This window comes from Diplodia seriata, assembly GCF_021436955.1.
Source record: "Diplodia seriata strain FDS-637 chromosome Unknown scaffold_1, whole genome shotgun sequence".
Taxonomy (NCBI): Eukaryota; Fungi; Ascomycota; class Dothideomycetes; order Botryosphaeriales; family Botryosphaeriaceae; genus Diplodia; species Diplodia seriata.
Window position 1 is genome coordinate 400016 of NW_027117308.1, and position 18339 is coordinate 418354.

The window sequence follows — 18339 nt, forward strand, 5'->3', positions numbered from 1 at the left end:
GTTATGGCCCTTTTGAAATGTCCTGAGTGTATGTACGTGTTGAGACGAGTGCAGTAGCAGCCGAGGCGGGATACAGGTCAGTCGGGTCCTGTTCAACCCGCTGCGCTGGTTTCGAGGATGTCCGGACTGAATTTGGTGCGCATTGCTGCTGAATATTGTCGTGCTCATAGACACCTTCGGGGGCCATGTTGATTGGTTCTACTGCATTTGTGCAGCCTATCCGAGGAGAGGACTTTATATTCCGCTTCTGCAAGAGGTGTTGCATTTACTCACGTAAGTGCGTCCGACCGTGATAAGGTGGACAAATTCGCCCGGAAATCGGACGTAATTGACCACATATGAAAAGTGTAGCGTCCTCGGTTGAGCTCAGAGGGTCCAAATATTGTGCAGCTGTGGCGGCTTAAACAAGAGATCGAAGAAGAGATATGAAGATAGGCCTTCAAGGCCGCATCGATTAGACTATCGCCAGCCATCTACCCATTCCCCTCTCACACATATCCGCTCCGCCCCAGAAGAGCAGGCAGAGAGCTCCACCACCCTCGCTCCATGATATAACGGTTACAATCAAACTCAAGACCCGCAAAAGCCGCGAACGAGAAGAAGAAGAAGAAACTAGAGTTGCTTCCTCCCTCCCCACGTACTTTCTCAACCGGACTTCGCAGCCTCCTCGTGATGCGTGACGACGTCGTGCTCGCCCGCCAGCGGGCCGACGGTGACCTTGCGCTCGCCCTTTTCGATCTCGCTCGCGAGGCGGTCCAGCTTGGAGCCCTTGAGGGCCTTGCCGCTCCGCCACGCGGGCACGCCCGTGTCGAAGACCTCGTCCATCTCCTCGAGCGTCTTGCCCTTGGTCTCGGGCGCGGTGAGGAACATGTGGACGAGGGCGGCGCCGTTGAAGGCGGCGAAGATCATGTACCTTTTTGGTTGGCGTGTTAGTTTCTGATTGTTGTTGTTGTTGAGGGGAAGGGGGGTTTTGTTCTTACATCTTCCAGTTGATGGACCAGAGCAGCGGCGGGACGGCGAAGGCGAGGACGCAGTTCCAGGCCCAGTTGGTGGCGGTCGAGAGGGAGACGGCCTTGGCGCGGATCTTGGCGGGGTAGATTTCGGACGGGTAGGTCTGGCTCGCTGTTAGGGAAATCAAGGGGGGCGCGTTGATGCGTGGGAGTGGGGATGGAGGAGGAAGGACTTACCCAGGATGTCGGGCCCCAGGTGGTGGCGAAGGAAGCGACGAACAGGTAGGAGGCGGCGATGACGGCCTTGGAGGCGGCCGGGTTGTCCATGAGCACCCACGAGATGTCGTTGAGGTTGGGGTCGGTGCGCGGGTTGGGCCGGCCGTAGGCGCCCTGGACGCCGCCGGAGATGAAGAGCCAGAGCATCATCAGGAACGAGCCGGTGAGCAGCGCGGGGCGGCGGCCGAAGCGGTCGAGGTAGAGGATGGCGGGGAGCGTCAGGGCGACGTTGATGATGTACTGGATCGACGCGGTGAGGAGCGGCGACCCGACGCCGGCGCCCTCCATGATGTAGACGATGTAATACATCATAATGTTCATGCCGCAAAGTTGGGACCACATCTGGATGGACATGCCGAGGATGACGCGCTTGAGCATGCGGGGGGCGACGAGGGCCTTGAAGGACGAAACGGCCTCCTCACGCTCGAAGCGGAGAGCCTCCTCGATTTCGTGGTACTCGGCAAGCACCTTGGGGTGGTTGACATCGCCGTTGCCGTGCAGGTTGGCGAGGACCTGGAGGGCCTCCTCCCAGCGGTCCTTTCCGGCGAGCCAGCGAGGCGAGCGGGGAAGGAAGAACATGCCGACGAAGAGGATGGCGCCGGGGACTATCTGGATGCCCCACGGAATGCGGAAGGCGGCGGTGCCCTGGTTCTCGGCCTTGGGGCCGCCGTCGGCAAAAGACGCGCCGTACTGGATGAAGTACTGGATCAGGATGCCCCTAGATGCAAGTGTAAGTGGATGGCGGGGAAGTGTTGGGTGGTGTTGCTTACCATGTGATGGCCCACTGCTGCAGCGAGACGACACGACCACGGATCTCCTTTGCGGCAATCTCGGACTGGTAGACGGGGACGATGGAGGAGGCAATGCCAATGGCCACGCCGGCGACGACACGGCCGACGCAGAGCAGAGCGACGCCGTTGCAACAGGTCTGGAGGAGAGCGCCGAGCATCCAGATGACCGAGGCGACTTGGATGGCGGTGCGACGCGAGTACTTGTCGGCGATAAAGGACGAGCTCAGGGCGCCGACCAGAGAGCCAGCGGGCATGGAGGCGGTGATGCCACCCTGGCGGTAGGAGACGGGGTTGTTGAAGTAGTTCTTGTAGGCGTTGGTGCCCAGGACACCGGACATGGACGAGATGTCGAAGCCGAACAGTCCACCTCCAAGTGCGGCGAAGCCGCTGGGAAGTTGTTAGCTCGACGCGGGCGGGGTTTCGCGCGACTTGGCATACCAAATGGTGTAGATGCCATAGAAGGTCTTGACCATTGTGGCGGTTGATCAGTGAGCGGCAGAGAGCGCAGGCCTTGGCGCAGCGAGATCCGAGTCGCACTGGGTGATCTTCGACAGCGAGAAAAGAGGCGGGTCGGGGTCGGAGGGGTAGAGGTTATTTATGGGCGGTTGGAGGGGCGGCGAGAGTGCTGGTTCCCGATCGGGCCTAGCGCGTCTCGTTCATCTGTTCAGCCTTTTTTCCAGCGCAGCCTCTGCACCACGCGAGATTGCGCCCCGGGCTCGTGTCCTTGGGAGCCCGTCCGGGGCGTGAGGAATTGCGTGCCGAGTCGGTGCTTGCAAACGGCGCATCTCTCTCTCTCACTTCACTCTCACCGGGCCATAGTGGAACATGGTCCTCGGGCTGCTCGCACGCTTCTGTGCTTCCTGCATGCGGATGCCCCAGCTTCGAGTCGATGCAGCGGGGATGCGGAGGAGGGGCACAGCAGGTCAGGGCAGGCAGGGCAGGATGGGCAGCTCGGCGTGCGATTGGGCTGGGTCTCGCGTGCAGCATGACACGGGCGGAGCTTGTGACTCTTTCGTGATTGGGGGCGGCCGCAGCCGAAACAGGGCGCTTCTCCGCTTCTCCACACTGTTTAACTGACCTTAATCCAACCTTCAGCCGCGGCCAAGCCCACCGACGCCGGAGCAATGCACGCCGTGTCGCCTGCAGTCCGTTGCCGCCGCCAATGCGCCCACGCCAGCAACGCCTCCGGAGAATTCTCCTCCTCGTCGCGCTGCAGTCCGACCCGAGCCAGCACGCGCTGGAGCGCCCGCTGTTCGCATCTACGGTGTTTCGAAACTCACGAGTCCCTGCTGCGCATCGTGCCCATCTTCGCCGGCCCGGCATGCGCGACCAACGGCATATCGCTGTCGCAGCAGAGCAGCAGCACAACCGCCAGCAGCACCACCACCAGCAGCACCAGCAGCAGCCGCGGCACGAAAAGCCACACTGCTACCGTTGCACCGCTTGCCGACCCTGCTGCACTCACCGCAAATGGCCACAAAACGCCCCTTGGCTCGTTCATTGGTGGCCCCCGGAAATGGGCGTTGCAGGACGCGCCACCTGAGTCGCCGGTCTTGGCCCGTTTCCGGTGCTCGACTGCGTGACGGAACTCATGTGTCGAATCCTGTGTCCGTTGCCTAGAACAAGTCCCGCTCCTCGCCTTCCATGCCGCCAGAAGGAATCCCCGTACGACGCCATCCAGCCAATCACCGTCCCCATGTTTCACCAGCCTCTGCACACGGTTTCAGCTAGCATTCAGCCTCGCCCGCGGGCACGCCGAGCAATGCCACCAGAACTGCCACCCGTCCTTTGCCACAAACCTTAACCTATCGCTCGTGGTCTCCATCACGAGAGCCCACGCCGATCTCCTATATGCAAAGACAAGTCGTCGTTCTCGGCCGGCTGGCGTAAAGCGCATGCAAGATCCTTCGCCTATTGATAGACCCAGGCTGGCCCTCCGCAAAGGCTCCCGAACCGGTCAATCAGCAGTGGCAATGCAGCTGCATGCATGCATGCATCCCATCATCAACGCCCCATGCCGGTCAGGCCAGGCCAGGACCAACGTTATGCCCAACCTGGCAGAGCTGCCGGATTCCGACGAGGCCTTCCCTTCCTTCTCGGCTTCTCCCACCTCTGCTGACCACGTGAATCCTCCTCCTCTTCTTCGAACTCGCTCTCTCCACCAACTGGCCTTGTACCCCGCAAATGGCGCGGGCACGCTAACGCACGTCAAGCGGCCAGCGCAAACGCTTAGTCTGCGAGCCAAAAACCCGGGGTTTTCTGCGCGTGAGCGAGTAGCCAGACCCGGTCGGTCATGTAGGGAGGTGGGTGGGCTGGTTGCCGGTTGCCGGGTTTCTCCCTTCCTCGCCGACCGAGAGGTGAGTGAGCAAGTGTGCATGTCTGTCGACTATATTTCGTACAGACAACAAGGTCCCTGCAATATACGGGAGACGGGCTGCATTCGTTCAGGCATCGTAAAGGGGAAACCAGGCGGAAAAAGCAGGCAAAAGGATCCATCTGCCTGGTCGCACACGGTGACGATGGTGATAACAGTACGACCATGTGCTTACCGCGTCCGTGGCACAGAATTTCAAGTCGATGCAGGTACACACGATCCGCGCGGGCCGCGGCTGCTGAAGTTAAGGCAAGGAGCGGGCTGACAATTAAACAACACTCAGGGAACACCTCTGAGGGTGATGATGCGATGCAATAAGTACACACTGAATTGTTTATCCGAGCCGAGTAAGCGAAAATGGCGCCCGCACGTTACCAGGTTCCATCGAGTCAACGATTCCCTCCCGTCTCATCCCTTTCTTTTCGTTTCCGTAAGACGGCCCCCATTGGACGGAATAGTCATACATAAGTGGCACGTCACGTGGCCCATGCGGCCAGCTTTAATTCGGCGAAGCTTCTTCACCAAGACCATTTGCCGAGGCTTGATAAGACGGGCCATGGATTTCTCTTCGGAAGCGGTAAATAATGCCACATGAAGCACGCAATGGTCGCTTGACTGATGACTGCGGCAGAAATCCCACCATCATGACACGCACGCCCTGCCGCCGATCCCCATCCAGGAAGCCTACTTGCACTACAACAAAGTGAAACGAGCAGAGCTGGAGCAGGACGATGACCTCTTGTATTTCGGCCGTGAGCTTAGCGAAAAGCAGCGTGACATCTGGCGGCCTGCAGGCACCATTTCCGCCTCCGTCATAGAAAACGCATGCAACGACTATTGCAAAGCTGCCCTACCCGACCATGACCTTCCGTCTCAGACCGATTTCAAGGATGCCACCATATACGAGCACAAGGACATTCCCGGTATGTCCAGCCGCAGTTCTCCTTTCCCCCAGCGAACTCACCGTGTCTCGCAGGCTTGCAGATAGTACCCGGCATCCTGCCCATGGAGACCCAAATCCTCTTCACCTCGCAGCTGCTGCACCGAGACCTGGCGGACCCGAAGCACAAAATCAACCTCGAAGCAGACTACCACATCCCCTATCCGCCGCCGACGTCAAAGCCGCAATGCCCTGCACCCTCACGCTCCTTCTTCAGCTACCCCCAATCCACCCCCTCCCAACTCCTCCACCCAAAAGCCCCCACCACCACTCCCACCACCGCCGCCGACCCACCACCACCACCCCCCAAGCCCCCCCTCAACATGGCGCAATTCCTCGCCAGCAAGCTGCGCTGGCTGACGCTGGGCGAGCAGTACGACTGGCCCACCCGCAGCTACGGCGTCACGCGCACGCCCTTTCCCCGCGACCTGGCCGCGCTCGTCGCGGCGCTGTTTCGCCCGCGCCACGACATCCGCCCCGAGTCCGGCGTCGTGCTCGTCTACTCGGGCAAGGACTACATGCCCGTGCACCGCGACGTCAGCGAGTTCTGCCAGAGGCCGCTGGCGAGCTTCTCGTTGGGGTGCGAGGGGGTTTTTGTTATTGGGAGGGCGGAGGAGGGTGGTGGTGCTGCGGGGGAGGCGGAGCATGGGGATGGCGATGGGGATGGTGGGGGTGCACGACGACAGAGCCAGTCGGTCAAGGCGAGGCCCAGACCTGATCGTACTGTCGCTATTAGGGTGCGCAGCGGCGACTGCGTGCTGCTGTCGGGCGAGGCGCGGTGGGCGTGGCACGCCATGCCCCGGACGATTGCCGGCACGTGTCCGGAGCCGTTGGCCGTGTGGCCTGTCGGCACGCCCGGCGCGGGCGAGGCCGAGAGGAGGGCGTATGCGAAGTGGAAGGGGTATATGGGGACGAAGCGGATTAATATCAGTTGTCGCCAGGTTTGGGATTGAGGGAGGAGAGGAGGGGAGGGGGGAAATCGGTCTGGTGGCTGGGGAAATACCTTGCAGGCGACCAGGGATGGTCACTCCCGGTATATATAGTTGTTTCCAAACTACAAAACTGCGTGTGTCAGTCGACTTTGCATTTATTCAAGCGCGATAGACTTATCAATATCACACTTGGAAAGCCTCAGCCTCACGACTTCATTCCATAACGTCGGGCTCTTTGGGATTTGATTTGTAGAAAAAGAAGTATACTGCATACGTGGCATCCCTTCTCCTTCGCCTTAAGAAACCCAGAAAGTGACCAATAGCACTTGGCATATGAATACGATATCGACTTGAGTGAAAAACTGATCACCATAACAGAAAAGTTGGGTTTGACCAGAGGGAGCTTTTCCAGACGAGGCTGAGGTACCCCCATCTTATAGCATGCAAGTCACTCAGGAGTGACGAGGGGTTTGCCAGTCCGCTGTGATTCGCCCCAAATCAGGGCTTGTTTAGGCATCAACGGCAGGCTCAGCTCGCCACAATTTCTACAGAAAGGACTTTGAGTTGAAATAATCGCATAGAGATTGTATTCATGCTCTCTACTGGTCTTTTATAGACCTGGATGCTGATTGCTGGCTTATTTGCCTGCAATCTACTGGAAGTTTGCCTGTCTTCGGCTTGATTTTCCACTCTTTGAGAGCTTGGATTGTATACGCGCTCGCAAATTTCACTGTAAAGAAGTGAATCAATTTATTTCGCCGTTGGTAAATAGTCTACACAGGCTGTGACGGCAATCAACACCCTGCAAAACCAAACCGCAGGCGTCTGAGTGGTTGAGCCTCTTGGTATGTACTGTGCCACATTCTTGTTCGTCCGAGTCGCCGTAGTCTGTCCCCGCCTCACTTCGTACGACCAGGCTGACACCAGCTCAACCTCAGCCTTCTCCTCTCTCGAACCTACACTTCCCCATGCCGACGAGTTTGGCTGCTCAAGCAGCCATGGCTGAGAGCACTCACAGGGACTCTCGACGGCCTGATGAGACCTTCAGGCTTCAAGCAATACCCGCGCATCTCGACAAGGCCGGTGTCCATGACCTTCTTCGGCAACGTCTGGGCGACAACGTGAAAGCTCGAGTTCATTCCCTCGCATGCAGTCCGGAGTCTCCGAGGGAGAAAACAGCAACTTTACAGTTCTTGGAGCTTCCGGAGCTGTTACTCAGAGATGGTGAAAGTGACAAAGATGAGTGGGCTCTCAACCTCCCAGACGAACTGGAGGGCCCTGTGCTTGACAATCATTTCCGGGGAATGAAGCCGCTACACTCCTCGGATGATTCGAAGTGCACCGTTGAGTATGCTGGCTTGAATCCCTACTTGTACGTGTACTGATTACTCCGATCAGCCTCTTCGCCTTATCCGGTCTAGGCAGCCACGCCTTCGGGTCTTTCAAGAAGCGCAATGAGCCATACATGTGGCTGCGAGACAGTCTATCGCGTGACCTACCCCACCTCCGCATCTTCACCTTTGGCTACGAATCGAGACTGGTGGAAAGTCAATCATTCCAAAACATCAACGACTTGGCCATCAAGTTTCGCAATGCCCTGAGTGAGGTTCAAAGCGTTGATGCGTCAAGGCCTTGTATCCTTCTCGGACACAGCCTGGGAGGCATCGTCCTCAAACAAGTATGCTCACGTCATCTTCTGCAAGCTTGGCTTCAATGCTGACCAGACACAGGCTATCTTGCAGATCTCGGATTGCAACCACCTTGGCGCGACGCGCTTAGAGGCGGTCCTCGGGATCCTTCTTTTTGGCGTTCCGAATCAAGGAATGGACGTCAAAAGCCTCGTGCCAATGGTGGGCGATCAACCAAATCGATACCTCGTGGAGAGCCTTGGACAGTCGTCGGAAATATTGCGCCACCAGGAACGGACCTTCCAGAAAGTATTCGATTTCAAAGAATCCATGGTATTCTCGTTCTTTGAAACTGTGAAATCTCCAACGGCTCAAAAGGTGGACGGCAGGTGGCGCATGTCCGGTGAGCCAGCCGTGCTGGTTGATCGGTATTCTGCCACTCATTGCAGACCTTGGGAGACGGGCGACTTCTATATTTATCCTGTCGATCGCACTCATTCTGAGATGGTGAAGTTCACTAACTCGCAGGATGAGTACTACAAGGTTGTCAAGGGTCGTCTTAATAGACTTGTGATGAATAGAAACGAGATGGTGCGAAGAAAGAACTCGGAGTTACGGCAACCCAAAGGAGGACAAGAATCAGGTGAGCCGGCGCCATTACTTGTCAACTCGTAGGTTATGTAAGACTAACGCTTTGCGCAGAGTGCCTCAGATCCTTCTCTTTCGAAATGAGAAACGAACGTCTGAGTATGATCGCAGAGGCTGCTGGAAATACATGTGCCTGGATTCTATCACACCAACGATGGTGGCTTGAGACAGCCTCGTCTATTATATATCACCTATCGACGCTCTTAAGCAAACACTACTCCTCCTTCCCCGCAGCCTCGACATGAACCGTGCTCACCGCCTGCTGCTCCTCCCTCCTCTTCGCATTCCTCACCGCAGCCCTAACCGCCGCGGGCAAATCCAGATGGAAGAACGGCCGATTAACTCCATACACGGTAGCAAACCTCTTCCTCGCCGTACCACCACCACCGCTCTCCACATCATCATTCCCCGCCCCTCCCACCTTCTCATCCCTCACCTCCTCCACACTCGCGCCCCCCACCTCCGCCACCGCAAACAACCCCTCGCTCCCAACAACACCACCACCACCCGCGCCCTTCTTGGCACCATACCCGAACCCCGCCGCCCCCAACGCCCTCCTCGCCCACCTCCCCCCCACCCCCGCAAAATGCCACTCCACCCCGCCCTCGCCGTCTCCCCCCGCATACCTCTCCACCTGCGCCCGCACATCCACCAACCCCTGCACCCCCGTCACATCCACCTCCGCCACGGCGCCGAAATCCAGCACCACGGCCTTCAGCACCGGGCGCTTGTCATCGCTCTCCACGACGGCGGCTTCGCCCCGCCGCGGGCCCGGGTCGTTCCACGGCCGGTCGCCCGGGCGGGCGTAGTGGGTGGTGCCGTGCAAGGGGCGTGTGTGGGCGAAGATGAAGGCGGTGAGGCTGGAGAGGTAGGAGGATTGGTTGGCGTAGGTGAGGGTGTCGGTGAGGCGGTAGATGAGGACGCCCGGGTGGGGAGGGGTGGGGGGGAGGAGGGACGGGTTGTGGGCGGAGGGGGAGGGGGAGAGGGGGAGGTAGGCGGAGGTGGTGTAGGGGGTGGTGGTGGTGAGGTCGATAGGGGAGGAGGAGGAGGCGGTGGTGGTGGGAGTGCTGGGGTGGTCGATGGCTTCGGCGGAGGAAGAGTCGGGGTTGGGGGGGTCTTGGGGGTGTTGGTGTTGGTGTTGTTGCTGTTGTCTCGCGGACGTCGCGAAGTCGGCGTCGTCGGTCAGGTAGTGCACCTTGACGTGGCCCAGGACGAGCCCCTTGGCGCGGGCGTGGCGGAAGAGCAGGACGGCGGCCGAGGCGGCAATGGCCGTGTAGATGCCGTTCTCGATGTTGGTGAAGACGGTGACGAGCACGCCGGCGAAGAAGATGACGACCTCGAGCGGCGAGATCCGGTAGAAGCGGTAGACGACGTCGGGCGGCGTGATCAGGTCGCCCACGGCGTGGATGATCAGCCCCGCCAGGCTGGCCATGGGGATGTAGAAGAACACCGACGTCAGCGCGTACAGTGCCAGCAGCACGAGCACCGCCGTGAAGATGCCCGCCAGCGGCGTGCGCACCCCGGCTTTGGACTTGATGGCCGTGCGCGAGAAGGAGCCCGTGGCTGGATATCCGCCTAGGAAGGGGCCGAAGACGTTGGTAAAGCCGAGGGCGACAAGCTCCTGCGAGGGGTCAATGGTGTAGTTGTTAATTCGTCCGAAGGATTTGGAGATGGCAATGTGCTCGATCAGCAGGACAATAATGGCGGCAGGGAGCTCGCTCGAGAAAGCGCTGATGAGACGGCTGTCAATGTGGGGCACTCCGGCGTGCTGGAATCCTGGAGGAGGTTAGTCTAGACTTCTACGAGGAAATAGGGGAGTAGGTGAGCACCTCTTGGGACAGTCCCGAGAATCTTAAACTTGGCCTCTTTTGCGTTCGAGATATCCCTGTTTGAGAGCCAGCTAATCATCGTGTACAGCAGGATGATGAACGCCATCCTTAACGTGGAAAGAAAGAACCACATCTTCTTTCGGTGCGGCTGCCTCTCGGACATGGTGTTGCAAACCCAGCGGATGAAGTACAACAGGAAGAGAGCACTAAGGCCAAGTGCGGCGTCGACCTTTGACGATCCGAGCTTTTTAAGCGTATTGATCAAGACTTTGTAGGTAGCCTCGCGGGTGTTAATGCCAGAAATGCCCATCATTGCCGGAACCTGGCCGACAGCAATGCTGAAGGCAGCACCCGTCATGAAAGACGTGATGGCAACAAGCGGGATGAATTCGACGATCCAACCGGCGCGGATAAGACCGATGAAGAGAAGGATCGCACCGGATATAAGCGAAAGACCCCGGGCCACCTGCTCGGCGGGAATATCGGGGTGCTTGTCCTGGACTTTGATGACGATGTTGCCGACGATGGTGGACATGACGGCAACGGTCTGGGTTGTGACTGTCAGGCCGCTGCATCTTCTCTCCAGCCTTGAGCATGCAAACTTACTCCAATAGTAATGTCCTTCGAGGTGGCAAAAGCCCAGTACAAGAGGAATCCGACAAAGGACGTGTACAGTCCATATTCCGGGCTCAGCTTGGCGAGCAAGGCATAAGCCATGCCCTGCGGCACGACGACGAAGCCAACCGTAACACCTGCGATGTCAGTCAGACAGGTATGACACAGATAGAACAGACTTACCAGCAATGATGTCTCCAGTCAGCCATTGAAGATTGTAGTGGAAGATCCAGTTCCAAAAAGGGAAGAGGTCCTTTATATAGCGAGTGGCGCCGGCGCGGGTAGGCTTGAACTGCAGCAGGTACTCCTTCACCGTCGGCTCGTCCTCAAAGTACGGCTCGACGTTGTCGGGAAGTAGCGTCGCATACTCATGCCTGTCCGGCTCCTGCCTGTAATCGACATTGATGCCGAGTAGCTTGGCCAAGGCACGACCAAAGTCATTGCCGCGTGACGGCATGCTGGGCAGAGTGGGATATCGAATGGTACAAAGTCACTCTGGAGAGACAAAACACATGGCACCGAGTCCATCTTTAAACCTTGCTTCTCGTTGACTGAATCTTCAGATCGAACGACAGCGGAAAAACATAAATGCCCAGGCTCTCGGTACTCTTGGTGGCTCGGTCTGGGCCGAGCGTTGTAGGAGCTGATTGCCAGACATTGGGCGGGCGAGGTCAAAAAACAGCGACCGGCTTGCACGCGCAATTGCCAGGCGAAATGTCGTCAGACGTTAGCTTCTTGTCCTGCTCGCTTGTCCGCAACCGTCCGGGCTTGGGTGGCTTGTTCGCCAAGGTGTCGCCTCGGGCTCGCCTTGGCGGCTGGGGCCATGACAACGTTTTCCCTCCCCATTTACACAATTAAATGTCGAATAGGAGATTTCGGCCAATCAGCACGTGGTCGGTACTTGGGATTCATTGCTTTGGCCACGGCGTGATGCCAGGCCCATCCAGACCCTGGAATCCAAAAGATGCCATGGGTCTTTGACGAACCCGGTACTCGGGTGATGCGCCTATTCTTTTTGGGAAGCCTCAATATCGCACGTCATTTGCCCTTCAATTCTCAGTTCAGCCGCACTAAAGCCAGCTGATAGAAATTCAGCTCGGGACAACACCTCAATATCCCAAAGGTGCGTTGCGGGGCCGCCAAGCTCGACGTCATTTCTTTGTTTATCATTCGTGATGGGTATGTTGAAGAGCTCTTAGCACTGCCCGAGTTGGAAGACACATTGAGGGGCTGTCCTTTCAGCGTCACGCAACCTCCTATTCAGTTTGTGTCACTAAAGCCTATCTCTTAGCAACTTCTTGGCGTGCTGTAATCGATTTGAGTCGTGTAGAATCCTATGACTAAATATCAGATAGATGTGCGAGCGAGGTACGGATTCTGGCATCATCGCTAATTGTGTATGGTGCCATATCTGAGTTGAGGATCCAGGGAGAAGGGTTACCCGAAAGCGAACGAGCATGTGACGAAGGGAGTCATGAGTCGATTATACGACCCATCTTTCCACTTCTCAGAGATACCCATTGAGCTGCTTGGAGAAGCCGTTCCTGATTATCATTAGCAGCCTTGCTCGGGACGCTGTGGAAAGAAGTACCAAGAGAAGGGGCGGTGACACCTGTCATTCAATAATCACCCCCGGATTCGAAAATAGTGCAGCTTTAGAATTCGTCGAGGGGAGATGAGTCGCAATCTCAACCTTTTCGGAACTCCAACTGCCGTGATTTGAATCATTCATCGAACAGAAGTCGGATGCGCTGGATTGCGAAATCAAGGAGGTTCTGCATTGTGGTTGAGCTTTGACTGTTAATGCGTTTGGTTCTGACTACATGGACTCCTGAATGCACGGAACAGTACAAACAAACATCCGGTAGCTAAGTCAAGGATATGCTCTGCGCAAGCCTCATCCGGTCCTATTCATGATTGTCCATATGTTTAGTTTATAATAGCAGGAATTTTCCAAGTGATCCTGAACATGCCCTGTACGATATTGCCCCGTCCGTAGTATGGCAGTGCGGGGAGCAGGTGCTCAAGGGATGTGACGAACGATGGACAAGAAAGCCTTCCAGGGCAGTCCTGGAGTTTGTAGTGATAGACTGCCACCAGGCAGAACAGTTGAAGGTAGAACAGAAGACGGTGATCGGCCAGGACAGCGAAGACGTTGTTGCGGCTGTGCAGAGAGAAAATAAAGATAGACATGCAGGGGGCCAGAACGTCTGCGTCGCAAAGGGAAATCGGTTGTCACTAGAGGCTCCGCACGGGTACTCGGAGTTGTTCCCACTTTTGATAGACTACGCGAATGTCCTACAGAATATCGTTGCGCAAGCTCTGCATTAAGGCCGAAAATCGGCGACTATCAAACAATAACGTTGTATCATCGTCGCCCCTCGATTCGATCCGGGGAAGAGAGGAAGAGGGAAAGAGTTGCCACGCGAAAACGGAGCAAAGGCTTCGAGAAAGGCAAGTCGCGGCGGCAATCCAAACTCGCTGTTCCACCGCAGCAAGACGTATCCACCGAAAACGTGGCAGCGCAGTCCTGGAAGGAAGTGTTGGGAGCAATCTAGCGTTTCGAGAGCTATGACGCTCCGAAGCGAATATACCCTCAGTCATCAACCCAGCCTTCATTGGCCCAAGACGCGGAGGGAGAAAAATAGCGCGGCTACTGCAGTACACGAAAATTGCTCCTCGTACATCTCTCGGTCGAAGAGGAAGAAGGGAAAAGACCTGAGACACGAGGGCCACGATAGAACGTCCAGTTAAGGGCCTGTCCGGCTCGCGGCGCGCAAGCCCCACCCAATGGCCCCATACCCCTGCAAGCCGCCCTCTCTGACGAGCGCCGTTCCGCAGCGCACAGAAGACGGGGGGAGGAATCGCCGCGGATCTGCGCCAGTTTCAGATTCTTCCCTTTCCCTTTTCTCTCTTGACAGCAAACGGTTGCGGTCTAGACCTCGTTACCAGTCGGCGTATGTATGTAACAGCAACTCGGGCTATCAAAATTACGCAGGGATCCCGAAAAGGAAATGCTCTCGCACGGCCCAGCAGCCGCTTCCTCTTCCCTCTCGAGCATAGCAATACGCTCTGTCAAGGTGGACGCTATACGGCGGCGTACTATACATTCATGTTTGTAATGGGAGACACTCAACTCGGACCCCGGCCGCAAGAGGTTGGTGCAGCGACTTTTGCCATGTTACCTGCATCCCTGAAACGAGCCACAGCCCTTGGCACGTTAGTCGAGTCCCCGCCCATTCACGAGGGAGGGCTTTCAAATAGAAGCACAGGGATGCATGCCTCCCATGCTCCGATCATTCGTCCCATGGACCGCAACTTCACAACATTCCGCGCCGAGGCTTCGAGATAGCCCAACAAAAAAAAAAGCAAAGTAACCTTTTTTCCGCGACAAAGGGACCGCAACACGCATCATCTGCATGGAGCTGCGGGTCCACTTTTGGCGAGCTGCAGTAGAAGGCGACGAGGAAGGCTGGCTCAACCATGTGCGGGGCATGTTCAAACCCGTGCCGTGCGCCATGTTTGAACCTGTCCCGACCCACAGGGTAGGCATCAAACTTTTGCCCTGCATGAACTTGTTAATAAACAGGCTCTTATCACAGTCCCGCTGTTTTACCTAATTAACGTCAGGCAAGCCGCTCTAGAATATCCCATCGTTCCTGCAACTCATACGAGAGGCGGGCTCGTACTCGGGACCATCGATCAGTGAGAAGCGAGAGTTGAGAAGCGTGTAGGATAGAAAGATGAATAGGCTTGGCACTTTATGCCAAAGTTTAACGTTCATTAATACCTAAAGGAAAAAGGGTATTCGTGACATGCTGTGGTCTTCTAGAGGTTAAGCTCTGCTAATTCATCGCCACCGAACCCTCAATGCGAAATACAAAGAAATTGAAAACGTGACATAACTTTTGCACCATTTGACTCCTAGCCAGCTTCATGAACCGACTGCACGCCCTTAGTGCGTGCCGTTGACACCATTCTGGGCCTTTTCCCGGCGCTCCTTGATGGCCGCGGCCAGGTTCTCGAGCACGCCAACAGTCGTCTCCCAGTCGATGCAGGCATCAGTGATGCTGACACCCTTCTTGAGTCCCGAAGGGCCTTCCGCCGGCACCTTCTGGTTACCCTCATGAATGTTCGACTCGATCATGACACCGACAATGCCCGTCTCGCCCTCGCGGATCTGGTCAGCAATGGTGCTGGCAACGATGGGCTGGTTGCGGTGGTTCTTGTTGGAGTTGCCTGCAGTAAAACACATCAGTGAGCCGCACTTCAGACGCTGGCGTCGTCAGGCCGGGGAAGCATACCGTGCGAGCAGTCGATCATCATCACCTCCCTCTGGCCCTTCGCCTTTAGCGCCTCACGAGCGGCCTTGACGCTATCCTTGTCGTAGTTGGTACCCTTGGTACCACCGCGGAGAATGACGAAGCAGTGCTCGTTGCCGGACGTCTTGGTGATGGCAGCGAGACCCTGCTTGGTCACACCCAAGAAGTGGTGCTTCGCGGCACCGGCGCCAATGGCGTCGACGGCGACGCCCAGGCTACCGTCGGTGCCGTTCTTGAAGCCAATGGGGTAGGACAGACCGGAGGCCAGCTCACGGTGCAACTGGGACTCGGTGGTACGTGCGCCAATGGCACCCAGCGAGATCAGGTCGGAGAGGAACTGGGGCGAGATGGTGTCGAGCATCTCGCTGGCGATGGGCATGCCCTGGCCGGTCAGGTCGCAGTAGAGCTTACGCGAGACGCGGAGGCCCTTGTTGATCTTGTAGCTCTCGTCCATGTCCGGGTCGTTGATTAGGCCCTTCCAGCCGACCGTGGTGCGGGGCTTCTCGAGGTAGGCGCGCATGATGATGCACAGCTCGTTGTTCAGCTTGTCGGCCAGGGCCTTGAGGCGCTGGCAGTACTCGACGGCGGTCTCGGGGTCGTGGATGGAGCAGGGGCCGACCATGACCAGCAGGCGGTCGTCCTGCTGGGCAATGATGCGGGCGGCCTCGCGACGGCCCTTCAGCACCGTCTTTTGCGAGACGTCACTGACAGGAAGCTCCGAGGACAGCAGCTGGGGAGGGATGAGGGGGTCGTAGCCCTCGACTGCGTTGTCTTAGTCTGGGCAATGTGGCGGCGGGACGGCGGGGCTCTTACCGCGAACATCGTCGCTGAGCTCGGTCTTGAGTTGATCAATTGCGTCGGCCATGGCGATTGGGGTGCGCAGAGGGTTCTGAGAGTAGGGAGAAATGATACGGAGTGCACTTGTGCCTATAAGAGGGGCGTGGTTGGTGGGTGGGCGGGCGAAAAAAGTAGTGAGTCAATGCCGGCGCGCCCTGTGAGCTGACTGGAATAATTTTGGGCGGGTAGGGCCAGTGCACCAATCCACCGGTCGGAGTTGCGGTGCGTGCCCCGCCGCCGCTGCTTCTGGAAGCGTTACATGGCCAGACCGATTACCTGACACGCGCGTTTTGTAAAGAACGCCCCCACGAACCTCGTTTCTGTGCGCATAATATTGTCGTTATTGAGCGCCCATGCGCGTGCATGAATCCAGCGATTGCGGATCCGTACATCCGTCGAGCAGCAGAGACACACCCTGGAGATCTTCGAGCTTTCCTGCGCCTCCATGTCTCCGGCGGGATCTGCAAAGCAGCAGCAGCAGCAGCCGCCGGGTGAATAATGCTGGCTGACGTCGGAGCGGAGCCTACAACAACGCAACCAGCGGCCACTTGAGCTGCGCGGGCGTCAGGACCACATGTTGCCTTGTGGGGCCTGGGAACGTGTTATCAGCCACAGCAGCAAGACGCCAGGAACGCCGATCTACTAATCACGTCCCGCCTGTGTCAGCAAAATGTGGCTCGCCTCCTCGTCGGGCACGGCAGGCATCAGCTTGTCAGGGCGCACCAGGGTCGCACTTGCAGCGCCGACTTGGCGCCGGCGCGTATCGTCGGCCGCGCAAACAGCAGCGTTGCGTTTCTGCGGCATGGACCCGAGCTCGCCAATCTCGCGTGCGCATGAAGAGAGAGGTATAGGCGCTTCGCGAGGTGCAATCAGCAGTTGCCCTGTGTCGTGGCGTAGTCCCCGGATAGACTTGGCCGGCGGCTGTTGTGACGACCGGCGGGCCCGTGCGTGGGGCTGGTTTCACTTTCCTGGCAGGATGTCAAGCAGCTCAGCGGCCATCGCACCCCGCCTCTTTGGCTGCCTGGAAGCCCGGTGACTTCTCCTGAAACCCATCCACGGCGCCAATCCCCCAACCCAGAAAAAGGCCCGCGCCCCTCATACAGTGATGTGCCCGAACCTTATATCGTAGCTGTGGACGTCCCCGCTGCCGTCACCATTGCCCATTCGCCATTTAACCTCGGCGCCCACTCGCTCTTCCGGCCAAACACCACCATGTTCCAACTACCGCAACGCATGGCCCTGAAGCGCCCCCGCGCCGACGACGACGACGACGCTTCAATCCACGTCGACCGCCACTACACCAAGGTACGGTGTCGACTGCTCCCCCGGAATGCATATAGTAACTAGGACGCTGCAGAAGCACCGCAACGACGGACCCTGTCCGCCACCGCCAGAGAACTTCTTTCAAAACAAGACCCTCAGCTTCTCTCAGAACCGCGCCAACTCGCCATGTCTGCCCGCCCTGACTCCAGGCCACTCGGACGAGTCGGGCTGTGACTCGCCCGAGCTGCCTGCATACGCCGACACGGACATGGAGGACTGCATGGAAGACGACTTCAACGCCATGCGGTCCAACCCCAACTCGCCTGCTCTCCCTTTCATGCTGCCCGAGCGGCTTAGTCCCCGCCATCGGGAAACAGAGCCCAGCACTGGCCGGATACCGACGCCCATATACGGCCATTTCCCTCCCAAGATCACGTCCAACGAGCCGACCAACATCCGGACCACAACTCTTCAGGAGCTGAGGGCGGCGTCGATGAACGCCCGCCGCAGCATAGCGAACAGAGACGTCGGCCGCGACATGCCCTCGCCCATCCGCGAGGACGACATGGCCCTGACGCCGACCACCGTGGCCGGGAACCGGCTTTCACGCCTCCATGTTTCCGGCCGGGGCGGGGACGACCATGACGGCATGGAAATGGACTCGCCGACGTTCGAGTCCCAGCGTCATGCCCCCGCCGCCGCCGCCGACTCGAAGCCCGGCCGTGCAAGAAGCGGAGCCATCACCGGCAAGAAGAAGTTCCACATGGGCTTCCGTGAGGACTGCCCGAAATGCCAGGCACGAGTGCCGGGGCACAACGCTCATTTCCTTCCCTCCTGATATCTCGGCGGAGAACATGATAACACGAAATGGACGCGACATATGAGTAAGAAGTGACATGGGCGTTGGCGTTTCAAAAGGCATTATCAGACGGAC

General features: G+C 57.8%; 5 protein-coding genes across 5 annotated transcripts; 2 read left to right on the forward strand and 3 right to left on the reverse strand.

Annotated features, from left to right (window-relative positions):
* Nucleotides 1-645: 645 nt before the first annotated feature.
* HGT1_1 (high affinity glucose transporter) lies at nucleotides 646-2490 on the reverse strand (the record flags this gene model as incomplete). The annotated part of the gene is made up of 5 exons (XM_066771631.1): nucleotides 646-913; nucleotides 981-1114; nucleotides 1188-1944; nucleotides 1997-2404; nucleotides 2456-2490. 5 exons carry the CDS (start codon nucleotides 2488-2490, stop codon nucleotides 646-648), a joined length of 1602 nt encoding a protein of 533 aa, XP_066636910.1.
* A 4771-nt stretch (nucleotides 2491-7261) lies between these two features.
* SLS55_000117 (uncharacterized protein) lies at nucleotides 7262-8566 on the forward strand (the record flags this gene model as incomplete). The annotated part of the gene is made up of 3 exons (XM_066771632.1): nucleotides 7262-7635; nucleotides 7662-7941; nucleotides 7994-8566. 3 exons carry the CDS (start codon nucleotides 7262-7264, stop codon nucleotides 8564-8566), a joined length of 1227 nt encoding a protein of 408 aa, XP_066636911.1.
* Nucleotides 8567-8753: 187 nt separating this feature from the next.
* Nucleotides 8754-11440, reverse strand: SLS55_000118 (uncharacterized protein; the record flags this gene model as incomplete). The annotated part of the gene is made up of 4 exons (XM_066771633.1): nucleotides 8754-10315; nucleotides 10369-10915; nucleotides 10975-11120; nucleotides 11167-11440. The coding sequence occupies 4 exons, from the start codon at nucleotides 11438-11440 to the stop codon at nucleotides 8754-8756; spliced, it is 2529 nt and encodes an 842-aa protein (XP_066636912.1).
* Nucleotides 11441-14938: 3498 nt separating this feature from the next.
* ARO4 (3-deoxy-7-phosphoheptulonate synthase) lies at nucleotides 14939-16170 on the reverse strand (the record flags this gene model as incomplete). The annotated part of the gene is made up of 3 exons (XM_066771634.1): nucleotides 14939-15222; nucleotides 15288-16067; nucleotides 16119-16170. The coding sequence occupies 3 exons, from the start codon at nucleotides 16168-16170 to the stop codon at nucleotides 14939-14941; spliced, it is 1116 nt and encodes a 371-aa protein (XP_066636913.1).
* A 1184-nt stretch (nucleotides 16171-17354) lies between these two features.
* On the forward strand, nucleotides 17355-18243 carry SLS55_000120 (uncharacterized protein; the record flags this gene model as incomplete). Its single annotated transcript, XM_066771635.1, has 2 exons — nucleotides 17355-17447; nucleotides 17500-18243. The coding sequence occupies 2 exons, from the start codon at nucleotides 17355-17357 to the stop codon at nucleotides 18241-18243; spliced, it is 837 nt and encodes a 278-aa protein (XP_066636914.1).
* Between the last annotated feature and the right edge of the window lie 96 nt (nucleotides 18244-18339).